Genomic DNA, 13403 nt, shown 5'->3' with positions numbered 1-13403 from the left:
GCGTTTATTTACTCAGTAAAAGACCAGTTCCAGTAATAACTGGCCTTGAATGAGTCCTTTAGGTATTTTAAACTCAACATGTCCGTTGCTAGAACAGTAATCGTATGGAACAATACATTAAATCATAAAGCGTAAAAATAAAGGGCGCAACAAACGCGCACATTGCGCACACACACTACAGGTGTTTATTTTTGTGTGTGTGTTTTTCTAGGTATGGGGAAGTCTGAGTAGTATCAAAGCAAAAGTTAAATTCCGATGTGTTTGCTCGGATTTATTGTGTCTGAATCACCTAAATGCTACTCTGTGTATCCAAAGGAATTTTCGTGCGCATTATTCTCGTTGGCATTCATGTAGTTTAACAAGGGAAACTAGGTTAGAGGCAAATACGACTTTAAATCCGTCAGCCTAATCATTTGTACAGCAAGTGAAACCTTCCTTATGTTTAATTATTTATTGTGGAGGCTACACAACGGAAGATGTGCGCAGTGCGTGTGCACGGGGCAGTTTTATTCTCCCGGGAAGCGCATTCTGTGCGGAAAGTTGCCCCAGACTCACTTCAATTACCGCACGCACACTGAAATCACTTCACCTTACTACACTGCTTGAGATGTGAGGTCGGCACTGTGCAAGTTGCCCTGTCTGGGCTTCCTTCCCTGTGAAAGCTGGAAAACGGGAGGGTGAAAAAAAAAAGACGGTTTATAATTGATGTTTTCCCATGGAACAGCCCCTCCTCCCTGCAACATAGGCTAACCCTCAGGTGGAAGAAATCTTTTAAGATTTTTTTGTGGGATAACATCAGGAGGGTTTGTCTAGGCGAGCCAATCAAGTCCCTCCCCTGCTATAGATCGGTGCTATAATACAAAGCAGTAAAAGCGGTCGCCTCACACAAGCGGCTGCAGCTCGACTAGAGATCCCGTGGCTTTTAATTCCCTCGCTACTTTTTTTAAACGCTCATTCGATGTGCCCCGTTATTACCATTTGTCTGAGGCGTTCATTTCCGCACCTGCCACGGTAGAGACAAGGCGAAGGCGAAGTAGAAGAGGAGACAAGGACATTGCGAGAGCCGGGAGAGGCAGACGGCAGAGATAGCAGCGGTGACTCGTTTGAGATCTTAAAGGACAAAATGCTGCTCTGGACCAAAATCGTTTTGGCCGGTCTCATCTGCTTGTCCTTGGTGTCCTCTGGGATGGGATGCGGACCGGGCAGGGGCTACGGCAGGAGAAGGCACCCGAAGAAGCTGACACCTCTTGCGTACAAGCAGTTCATCCCCAACGTGGCGGAGAAGACCCTCGGGGCAAGCGGCAGATACGAAGGCAAGATCACACGAAACTCCGAGCGATTTAAAGAACTGACTCCCAATTATAACACAGACATCATATTCAAGGATGAGGAGAACACCGGTGCCGACAGGCTAATGACTCAGGTAAGGAGACTGAACACCCTTTTTTTCTCCCCCCTCTACTGCCCGTCTCCTAACGCATCATCACTGCGCACTGCAACAACCTCCTTGTCAGACTGATTGCGCACCTTAAGTGAAGTCTGTTTTACCCGCTGCTGAACTCTTCACACTGAGCATTTTAACTTCACCGTAAAAGCAGATGCGCCTTATGCACCGCAGCATGGGAGTTTTCAAACGCTGCAGGCTTGAAGCGAATATAGAAATCCAGCCGGAGAAGTGATGTGCAAGCGGACAGTCAGGACACCCGGCCTTCATGATTGTGACAGTATATTTAAAATATTAATGTGCCCCTCTCCTCATATCTATATTTGTATCTCTGTGGGGCTGTATTTGTTGCTTTAAAGGGCGCACATTTGCGTTGCCTTGCATTTCGCGAAGACTTTCAGTGTGTGCCGCCTAATTAAGCTTTACATTGCAGCTTGTTTAAGCGCCTTTCTTTATTACAGCCCCGAACACAGAAAGCTGGGGATGCGCACCGCTTCAAACAGCCGGGCTTATTCAGGCATGGCGTAGCTCATTCAGACATTTTCTTTCACAGGCTGCTGTGCATTTGTGCATGAAACAGTGACATTTCTTTAAGAGTGTTCTGAACACTATCAGGACTTCATGAAAGGGTGGGACCCGGGCAATCATAGGAGCAAGGCGCATGGGACTGATAGTGGCTCTTACAGTGCACTTGCATGAAGGATGACATCTCTCTTTAAATGCTCCATCCTCCTGTAGCCAGTCAGTTATCAAGCCTTATAGCTCGTTCAGTGCAGATACGACAGGGCTCACAATACACCGGAGAGATGCCTTGATTTCTCTCCAGGCTGCAGAACGCCGCTTCTCTTCAGCATGACTTTTAGCACTCAGATGCTGGTGAATTATTAAAAGCGCTTGGGTGATATTGGCTCAGTAATAATAAAAATGCCGGTGGTGGCGGTCGGGCTGGCGGTGGTGGCGACGAAGCCAGAGCGCGCGCTGGAGCCCCTGAACCCGTGGTTCGCACCATGCATGATGAAATATTCACGGTGCGTGCGGTCTCGGCGTCCCTCTCAGCCCTCCCCACGTCTCCTCTGCCATACACTTATCATACACGGGGGGCATGAAAATACAGCTGTGTGAGGACGTGATTTTCAGCGTGGGGATTCACGGTCCGCCACCGGTGCTCCGAGAGGTTCCGCCATCTGTGGCAAGAGGGGAAATAGTTTGATTGCGTGGGTTTCTGAAAATATACACCTGTCTCAACTACAGCCTTTTCTGGTATTCCACCTTGCTTGTAAGCTGTTGAGTTTGCAGGGGCTGTATCAAAACGTGCAAACAAGATGGGATAGCTTTTGCCAAAACAAATAAATAAATACACGGGACATAAGTGGCTGGCGTCTGTAGAGCTTGGTGGCCTATTGCTAGCATTTTGGGGATTTATCTTCTTTTTAGCAGATTTATGCAAAAAACATATATCTCGTGCTCTCCATCCATTCACTTCTCGGGGTACGAGTGTTTACAGAAAAACAGCAACCGCTTCCGAGTGTGAAATGTACATGAAAGAGCTTTTACGTACCCCTCACTGGGCCTGAAACGCAATTTGAACTTAGGACCTTTGGTCAGCGGGAGGCCACAGTAAGTTAAAACAGGTGAGATTCCCCTTGTTGTACATGGAATTGCAAAGCCCTCAAATTAAAGCATGTACCCAATGTAGCTACAAGAGAGACACGCATCATCACATGGGGATTTACACTGTGGGCAATGGTCTGCACGCTGCTCCACAGTTGTGTGCGTGTATCCAGCGAGTTTTTACGCACGGAGTTTTACGCACGATTACCGCGGACTCATTATCTTGAGTTTTTGAAAACCGATATGGTATTCATACATAAAAAAAAGGTGCGGGCTGCAGTAGCGCTGTTAGGTGTGTGCAATAAATACATTAATCAATCAACTCACTGGGGTCTAGCCAAGATTATGTAGAAGGAGCGATTGAACAAGCACCCATTGCCTTAACTACTGAACCAGCTCACTCAGGAAAGTTGCCAACAGATGCGTTTTACAGGCGGTTAGAGATAATTTCCAGGAGTGGTTGCGCATGATTTGAACTGGAGTGTTACCTTCACCATCAACACACAAATTCGGAAACTTTTTTTTTTTTTTTAACAAATAATGAATTGGACGACTTTATAATGATTTTTTTCTGTGCGATGTGTAGAAGCACAATAAGCAACTAGGTAGATATTTGGAAGAAGGTGATAAAACGATTTTTTTTTTTTTTATTATTTTAATGGGAAGTGAAACCATGTCACTCACATTGGCAATGGTGCTTTTTACTTTTAAGAAAAAACACTAAGACGGAGCGCCAGATTAAATGGTTATTTATAGTGGACTTATTTTTCGCAGTGTAGCAGTGTTAATAGCCGGTCTCTGCCCACAGTGCAAACGAGTCGGAAAAGAGATGAGCTGGCGGCTTGTTTGCACTGACAGGTAGCTGATAAGTGTTTCCTCTAACCAAATCATTTGTGAAAAGATTAAGAGGCAGGCTGTTGAACAACTTTACCCCGAGCACAAAGCGCCAGTCCAAGGCGCCCTGCTGGGCTTCATGGTGGCTGAGCAGAATTTGGCTTGATTTGCGGCACACGACCTAATGAATTAATAAATAGGTTAAGCTTTACGGCTCTTGACTCCGACAATCCACTCAGTATGCTGAAGGTTTTTGGGGGAGACGTTTTTTTTTTTTTTTTTTTTTTTTATTCAACACATTCTACAAGTGTGATATCCTCATAAAACAGCGACTGATATATGTGGAACTTTCTTTTCTGTTATACGAGTTTGTAGGTCTGTGTGAACATTCTTGCTTTCAGACCCCCGAGCTGTCCATTAGGGGGGGGAAGGACAGTGGGTCACACATAGACGCTCCTCTGTGCCCCCATACAATCCTCGGATATTTCACAAGTCTGTCAGTCAGCAGCCCAAACACCTCGACTTAAGGAGGCATGTCACGTTTCCAAGACTTTGCAGGAGAAGAATAATGAAAGTTTCCCTCCGCTGTTGGACTGAAAGGACTCTTTGTGATGTTTTATTTGACATATTGGTCAGGCGTCGAGAATAGTTGTCTTGGAGAAGGCCAAGCATCTTCATTGAGAGCGCAGAGAGGTTGGGGCGCGACGACTCATGTGCAGGACGAACTCCAGATATCTTAGGGAGGCAGCTGCTCCTGAAGATCATCTTCATATCATCTGCATATCAATTATTTACGTAAATGAAACAGACAGCCAATAAAAAGGACGCCAACATTTCATCGCCCTGCTCATGAATTCCTTATGTATTAATGTTGTTTTTTGTGCAACACATTTTTTTTGTTAGAGCGGGACGCGCTGCTCGCACCTTTTCCAAGTCCAAAGACCCATATGTTGTAGGCCAGTGAAGCGAATGCAGTGCCTTATCAATATTTCATCGGCAGCTTTCTTATCCGAGATGTGCCCTCTGACGCTGCTGCTGCTGCTGCTGCTGCTGCTCACACTGAGAAATGCAAGCTCACATTCAGGATCAGAGCTGCAGTTCAGCACCAGTGTTTCACCTCAGATGGGAGGAATCAGGGGCGTCAGGTAGAGATGGAGAGTGGTGACCTCGGTGAATCCACATTTAGTTTTCAAATGTCATTATTATATAATAGCAGGGAGCATGGAAACGTACAGGGTATCTGACGGGAGGGAAGGCCTAGATTTCTAGATGGGACAGGAGGGAACTGTGCAGCGCATGCGATCCAATGCCTTATTGCTCAGACTTAAGGGTGCCGAAGTCCTTCTAGCATCTTAGGCAGACATCATATCTGCTGGCAGCAGATTTGTCTCAGTATAAGAATGGGTTCGGTAGCTATTGAGGAAATCTAATATATGCGAGCTCTGATCCAATCTGTAGCAGTCCAGGAGGTTCATTGATCCATTTCTCCTTCCCGCAGAGATGTAAAGACAAGCTGAACTCGCTGGCCATCTCGGTGATGAACCAGTGGCCCGGGGTGAAGCTGCGGGTCACCGAGGGCTGGGACGAGGACGGACACCACTACGAGGAGTCGCTCCACTACGAGGGCAGGGCCGTGGACATCACCACGTCGGACAGGGACAAGAGCAAATACGGCACCCTGTCCAGGCTGGCGGTGGAAGCCGGATTCGACTGGGTCTATTATGAATCTAAAGCTCACATCCACTGCTCCGTGAAAGCAGGTATGGCTCCAAGAGGGAACCCGCTTGTCTGAGTATGTGCCATGCGCACTGGGGATTTGGAGAAAATGACCACATGTGTCATCAGTGCGCATTTCCATCAGGTGCAGCCGAGAGAAGCTGCAGCTTTAAGTTTGATTAATGGAAGTGGATGTGGTGGAATGGACGGATCGGAGTTTAAAAAAGAGAGATTTTCATTAATGGACTCGTGCCAGCAGACGTCATAAAAATATACATTCACATCCGTTGATTCATTAATTGTGCAAAACTGATCAAAAATGACTCTGATAAATCACAAGACTGAGTATTTATCTGATGTTTTGAGCATTCTGACTTTAGGAAACTGTACGCAAACATTTCCCTAAATGATGTATGGGCACATCCCAACCGGTGGCGTTATGAGCATTTTCCATGCAGCTTATTTCTTGATCTTACATCGCCCCACACCGTCTCCTGGTGGGAAACACGGCCATAATCTAACAAGGCTGCTCGCTGTGACCTAGAAAAGCGAATCGTTTTGTTCTCTCGATGCTTTCATAGCGGATAAAAATTCTACTTTCGATTTTTTTTATGTAGCCTAATCATATCTGAGAAATCAGACATATACCAACTAAAAAAAATAACTTTTCTTCTCTAATCGGATCTAATTTAGCTTAGTTTTAACGTCCACATTTCCAATTTTAAGACCTTTTTGGGGCTCAAATAATCTGCTCGGGCCTTCACTACAGGACACCTTAGAAAACATCCATCCACGCCGATTGATGAACCACGGCGCTTTTATTGATAAATCCCTTAGTTATCATTCAACACACACGTTTTGAGATCACAGTATGGTCCTAGGCCGACGTGTCATTAGGGGTCATGCGACTTTACCAAAAGGATTTGGCTGAACAATGTTCAATTGCTCGGGGTAAATCTGGTTTTCAGTTGTCACCTTATTTCATGCTCGGGAATCTTAAAAGAAGATTAAAAGCCCCCAAACTCTGAGTAGGAAACCCCCTTTTCTGTGAGCAGGACAGTGTGATCCTAGAGACTGGTATGTGAAGAGCTCCACCAAGGCCAAAATTATTGTCATCAAGACTGACAACAAAGCAGGGAGAGGTGGTGGACTGTGGGGGGACATTGATGTTGCACAACAGAAAGCATTTAAGAGTCCGGGCCCTCATTTAAATTCAAATCTACAACTCGAGAGGCTTGGAAAAGTGGCTCCACTGGGTAAATAGTAGTTGTGAGTCGCCTATTTGTGTGAATTGTCACATGGAGGTTTCTGCACCTGAGTAAATATGGGAAGAGTAGCTGGGAAAGGCGTAAGTGTTCTTTACCGAGAGTAGCTCGATCCACAAGCTGATTTAGAATGACAATGCCTGCTCTTTATTGGGTTTTTTAATTAAGAATAGATGAGCCAGGGCTTTCAGTTTTCGCGTCTCAGACAACGTGGGCCAAGCCAATACGCATCTGGCATGAAGGAGCCGGCGGTCATCATTATGCAAAATGCATATGGCCCACCATGATGTGTGGAAGCAGGAAAAATACAAACACGACCCCCCTAAAAAAAAGAGGGTTTCTGAATGGGCCTTTGAATTTGGGCGATGCTCCTGCACTGTAAGGGCTGCAAACACCTGTGATATTAGTTTAAAGTGGTCAAAAACTTGAATGAACTTTATGTGTATTTGCTTTTGAGACACTGCTATTGAGTGCATTAACGTGGTAAGGAATAGTTTATTTTTTGGGGGGAAGATTTCCCTTTTTTTTTAACGGAGTAATCTTTTAATTCAACAGAAAACTCAGTGGCAGCAAAGTCAGGCGGCTGCTTCCCAGGCTCCTCCACCGTCACCCTTCAGGATGGCACCAAGAAGGCTGTGAAAGCTCTCCAACCCGGTGACAGGGTCCTGGCAGCGGATGACGACGGAAACCCGATTTACACCGACTTCATCATGTTCATAGACCAAGACTCGACGACCAGGAGGGTCTTCTACGTCATCGAAACCGACTCGGGCCAGAAAATAACCCTCACCGCGGCGCATCTCATCTTCGTCGGCGGCGGAGGCGGCGGCAACTCCACAGATGCAGAGGAGGGGATGTCGGCGGTTTTCGCCAGCCAAGTCCGGCGCGGGCAAAAAGTGTTCGTGTTCGACGCCGAGCGAGGTCGGCTCGTGCCCGTGACCGTAAAACGGATTTACACGCAACAACACGAGGGCTCCTTTGCGCCGGTGACCGTGCAAGGGACCGTGGTGGTGGACCAGGTCCTTGCGTCCTGTTACGCAGTGATCGAAGACCACGACCTGGCGCACTGGGCCCTGGCGCCCGTCAGGCTCGCCCACTGGGTGTCCTCGTTGCTTTTCAGCTCCCAACCTCAAGTCAGTGCACAGAGCGACGGCGTGCACTGGTACTCCAAAATCCTTTATCAATTAGGGACATGGCTCTTGGACAGCCACTCGATCCATCCACTTGGGATGTCAGTATACCCGAGTTGAAACCTCAACTACAGGAGCAGAATGACACTTAAAATGTAGGACACACGAACTATTCAGTAGATTAAAAAAAAGTAAAAAAATAAAAAAATAAAAATAATAATAATAATTAAAAAACGAACAAACAGATAAACAAGACAAAGGCCCCAGCGGAGTTGGGATATTTATTTCAGTGACTTTTCCATGACGTGTCCCCTTTCAAAGAATGAATGGAGCCTTAAAAAGTTTCTCTTTGAATAATTTATTCTCATGTGAACTCTGCTGCTGTCACATAAATGGATTCTGAAACGGTGTGAGCGGCAAATTGTGCATAATCTATTTTTGTATATCTCAAATGCAAAAAAAAAGAAAGAAAAATGAAGAAAAAAAATGAAAAAAAAAATTACGAAAAAGGAAAAAATATCGCAAAGAGACAGAAGACCATGTAGAACGGAGCTAACTCTGACAGGCTGTAATGTTCATATGTGCATATATGTGCAACTGACTGTTATATTTTGGGGAGAACAAACTTCGCGGGGTTCCATAAATTATATTTTTATACACAGAATTGTAAATTAGATTTTGACAGATCGCTACCGAATCACATTTCGTTATTTGAAATAGTGTAAGATATGAGAATATATTTTAATTTAAATACAGTAGTTGGGAAAGTATTGGAAAAATCTTGTACTGCTTGGTTTATTAAGAATTTTATTATTTTGTAAAACTGTTCATTTAAGTTGTCGGAGAGGGGCAGATATTCTGTCTCGTGTCTGCATTCTCTGCTTATTTTTATTTTTTTTTTCTTTGTGTGTGTTTCAGTTTTTTTTCTGTTTTCTTCTGAGGAAAAAAAATATTAAATGCAGATTCTGACAATTCAGTAACAGTTAAAGTAGTACTGAAACAGTTTGGTTAAATAAATTAATAAGTAACTCCTGTAAATGTACTAAAAAATGTTATTTTTCTTTTCATATTTTGTAATAGGGAAATAGTTTTATAGAAATGACCTGCGGCAGATGCACAGTTTGGATAGTCTATATATAGCCAGACCATACCAGTTAACTTTCATAACAGGGCGATGTGTCAAAAAATGTCTAGAGTTTATTATTTATATGTTTATTACAAAATGAGATAAAGAAAATCTTCAAACTTGCAGTTGTTACATGTCTTTGTCTAAACGAGCTCCACGGTAAACACAAAGAGCAACATTTAAACGACAATGTGGACAAATTAAGCTCTGAAGTCAGTTAAATAATGAATAAATCGGTGTTAAGATAACCTTGTAAAATAGTTTTGGATTATAAGTCATATATGAGGGCCGTCTGAACTGTTGGGAGGCATGGCAAACAATTTGTCCCTATTTGGCAGCTCATTCAAAATGCAGAATATTGCGCTTTGAACTGCCTTTCGCGTGCTCGCGAAATGTTGAGAGCCCGTGTCAAATTTAACGAGGTCTGTCCTCTGCAAATAACTCCCAACTCGCAGACAAATTAAACAGAAGCCCCGCGTCTGCTTCTTGGTGTCTGCTGGTTTGAGGTCAGATTGACTGACAGCCCGCTCCCAAAACAGAGACATAACACTGCAGTCGCGGCTTTGTCAGTGTTTTACAAATCACTGTAATCCTCCGGTATTTTCATAAGAGACTCGTAGTGCGCGCGCAGCAATTAATGGTGATGTATTTTTTTTTGTCCTGTGGTATTATGCTACACATCTTTGTCACATTGATTACAGCATCGGTTTCTCCCAGGGCGCTTGGGTGTTATTTCGTGGCGCAAGTGTGACACCGTGTGGCCGAACGCCGGTACTGCAGCGGCTGTTCAATACACTTAATGCAAATGTGAGTGGTAAATACTGACTGAAGAATTTGTTGCACATGCAAGACAATGAAATAAAAATAAATTTAAGGGGAGATTACGACAAATTAATAACAAGAATCTATCGCGGCTTTACAAACCGCCCCCTCCATCTCTTAAGACTTATCAAAGGTAAAAGAGGGCACTGAACCTGAGTTTGTGAACACTGTTGCAACACGAGCAGGAATTCCATTTTCTTCTCCCCACATTGTGTTTTGCTGTTGATATTGTGAGGTGGAAACTTCAGGGAGGGACAAAGCAGCCCATCTCTCCCGGCGCTGTGACCTTGGGTCCCTGTCAGATACAAAAGCGTCCGTGCAGGGCAGCATTCCTCAGAGCAGGTAAACAGAGCCTCCTCTAATCCCTCCGGGGGCCCTCAGTCTGCTGGAGCTCAACAACGGCTTTTACAAATGTTGACATTTGCAAACATGAACAGTCTGGCATTCTGGAAAACAAAACTCGTTTCTAAGAGAGTGCTGCGCGTGGGAGAGCGAGCGAGTAAGCGAGCTCTCTCCAGGCAGCGCGGCCCGTGACATGTAGACGGTAAGTTAGGAGAAAAATAAGCTACAAGAATCTGGTCCTTAATTTTTTTTTTACATTTATAATCGCCTCTTGAGTTACTATTATTAGACTAAGGGAGAAAAAAGCTCAGTTTTTTAAGACGGGACAGATAAGAGACAGATGGACAGCTGGCTAGATACTGTAGATAAGACAATATGTCAAAAGACTTGGTCATCACAAATATTCACCATCTCTGTAAAATACCTAGAATAATGTGGTACTATTTGAATTAGGACGAAAGAGCCATTTGCAGCTCTGAATCTGATTTCTGTTCCTGAATGCAAAGTCATTTCAAATATTATCCATGTAACAATCACAATTAAATACGTTTCACACCTGCTGGATTTTTATACACAAGACAACAACGAAACAGGAAAGTTCAGTTGCTCGGAGAGTTAAACGCGGTATCGTGAGGTGTCTTTCTGGATCCTAGAGGACTTTCCCTCAGATCAATGGCTGCCAGTCTGGGTGTTAAGGTGGTAAAGGAGTAAGACTTCCCCTGCTTACCACTAATTACTGTTATTATTATGTAATTAAGTGAATCCTTTGAGCTTTTCAGGCTTCAAATTAAACAACCTGAGAAGTTCGGCAAAAAAAAAAGAAAAAAAAAGAAGAAGAAGAAATTAGGGGGAACATACCATCCATGACTCATTTAAAGGCATCACCACCCAACGTCAAGAGCTCGGACTCGTTACTTTCTGGTGACGTACCTGTATCTACGAGAGTTTTGAATCAAACTAAGTTTAAAATAAATAATAAAAACAGAAAAAATGTTTTGTTGTGCATCAAAAAGTTTATTTCTCATCAGTTTCTGGTAACAAACGTCTATAAAAATATTCACATTACTCTTTTAAAAAAATCTTCGGAAACCTCGTAACGTTTACAGCATCGGAACAAATATTGCACAATGATTTCAGAGTAACACAAAACATTTCTTAGTCCATACATCAGTGGGAAGATGCTTTGTCAACGGGCAAAACTCAAGAGGTTGGATTTTCAGTCAGTATTCGGTGCACCGTACAGTCGAGGAAACCAGAGTAGTGTCTTTTTTTTTTTGTTTTTTATATCCAACCAAACAATGAATGTGAAGGAGCTGGGATGACCCTTGGTGCAGTGAAAGCCATAAAGCGGCTTGCTTTAGAGTTACGTGTCTGCTCTGTGAACCCGGCTGTCGTCACAGAGATGGAAACCTCCATCCACTGGGCTAACAAACAATGGTAATCCAGGCAGGCCGCCCTGCTTGATACAGAAGTTTTAAGTTTATCCGACAACAGCAGCAGCAGCAGCAGCAGCATCATCAAGGAAAAGACTCATGAGCGGTAAGTTGGAAGAAGAGCGATAGCAGGGAAAAGCGGGAATAGAATGAAATGTGTCGTCCGGTTTCTCTGAACGCAGCAACAGCTAAAAGTGAGGAAACGAGGTTTGAGTAAAGTCTTCGTTCGTGGCTGTAAAAGAACGTGAAGTGTTAAGCGCATGGGTTAAGTGGCTGATCAATGGCTCCTCTCGCCAGGATGCTGTTAAATAAATAAATAAATAAATAAGGATTAATCCCAGAAGACCGTCTGTGGTGATGATGCAGAGACACCTGTGGTGACTGGTGGTCACATCAGGAGTAAATCTACAACAAAACATCTGTGAAGCTTCAACCTCAAACAGCCCAGCGTGATTAAACCAAAAGTGCCTCATTTATTGGACCATACCAGCGGTTTTGCAGGCTCGTTTTCAAAATGCTAGTTTTGAACCAATCACAGGTCAAAAGACCTGTTTTGTTTTGCAAATAAATACTTATTTGATTAGATTAGAGGTATAATCTGGGGTTTAGAACAGGGGTCTTCATGGATTTTCAGGCCAAGGACCCAAAAACTGACGAAAAGATTACGTACCTGCTTATTATATGTGGCCTCGAGCTATTTATAAATATACATTATTATCATTTTGCATTCAATATTAAGCTATCCCTTATCCCTTTACTAAAATATGTTGGATTCATGTTGATGTGTTTTTAAATAAGTTTAAATTTGTCGGGGGAAATTAAAATAAAAAAAAATAGATATATAAAAAATGTCTAATCAACCGAAGATTTTGCGACCCCCCTGCAGACCCCCTGTTGAAGACCTATGGTTTAGACCATTAATGACAAAACTGACCAACTTTAATTTAAAGTGTGGGCGCGCGGTGGAAAGGACAGATAATTAATACTCCTCCAACCTAATTAAAACTACTCGGCCTGATTTATTGCTGTAAATGTATTAATTTATTGAACATTAAACCAGAGTCGCTTCAAATGAATTAACATTATGTGAAAGAAATAAACTTTTATTATCCTAATTCAACAAACAACATTAGTCCAATAAACCGAAATGTAACATGTCTGTGCTCAGATATTCAACGTTCGTGTTTAATGTCGGTGTATGCATCAATAATATGAGCAGGTTGTTCTTATTTTAGTATAAAATTATTAGTTGGCTTCTGAATGGCATGTTATATATATATATATATATATATATATATATATAATTATATATATATATATATATATATATATATATATGTGTGTGTGTGTAATTATTAGATGGAAATCAATGACTAGAGATAATGTGCAGAATTTATCCTCCTCCAAAAAGGTGTCCCAAAACACTAAAAATCCATGATGTGCAAAAATAGTCTGCAGCAAATTATAACTAACTTTATTGATTAACGTGACATGCAAGACCCCTGGTATGGCCACTTAACTTGTCTTTTAGCCACAGTGACTGCTTGTGATGCTGCTCTGCTGAAGTGACCTAGAACAAACAGAATAAAAATAAAATTATTCCAGGAAATCTGCGAGATCTTAGCAGCATCCACAGACCTGCTGGAAAAAAGTCTGAAGTTAGTGTTGACCCAAACCCGG

At 43.1% G+C, this 13403-nt stretch overlaps 1 protein-coding gene across 1 annotated transcript; it reads left to right on the top strand.

Moving 5' to 3' along the window:
* The first annotated feature begins 861 nt into the window (after positions 1-861).
* shha (sonic hedgehog signaling molecule a) lies at positions 862-11577 on the top strand. Its single transcript, XM_047568877.1, has 3 exons — positions 862-1423; positions 5388-5649; positions 7426-11577. The coding sequence occupies exons 1-3, from the start codon at positions 1124-1126 to the stop codon at positions 8118-8120; spliced, it is 1257 nt and encodes a 418-aa protein (XP_047424833.1). The 5' UTR covers positions 862-1123; the 3' UTR covers positions 8121-11577.
* The last annotated feature ends 1826 nt before the right edge of the window (positions 11578-13403 follow it).

The sequence above is a fragment of the Mugil cephalus genome, chromosome 18, assembly GCF_022458985.1.
Source record: "Mugil cephalus isolate CIBA_MC_2020 chromosome 18, CIBA_Mcephalus_1.1, whole genome shotgun sequence".
In the NCBI taxonomy this organism is placed as follows: Eukaryota; Metazoa; Chordata; class Actinopteri; order Mugiliformes; family Mugilidae; genus Mugil; species Mugil cephalus.
The sequence above is the reverse complement of the archived record's forward strand: the minus strand, read 5'-3'. Positions and strand labels throughout refer to the sequence as shown.

Excerpts from the sequence above, each read along its gene's own strand:
- shha (XM_047568877.1), top strand. The coding sequence starts at position 1,124 with ATGCTGCTCTGGACCAAAATCGTTTTGGCCGGTCTCATCTGCTTGTCC. Across the intron at positions 1,424-5,387 it reads CCGACAGGCTAATGACTCAG|AGATGTAAAGACAAGCTGAA; the intron begins GTAAGGAGACTG and ends TCCTTCCCGCAG. Across the intron at positions 5,650-7,425 it reads CCACTGCTCCGTGAAAGCAG|AAAACTCAGTGGCAGCAAAG; the intron begins GTATGGCTCCAA and ends TTAATTCAACAG.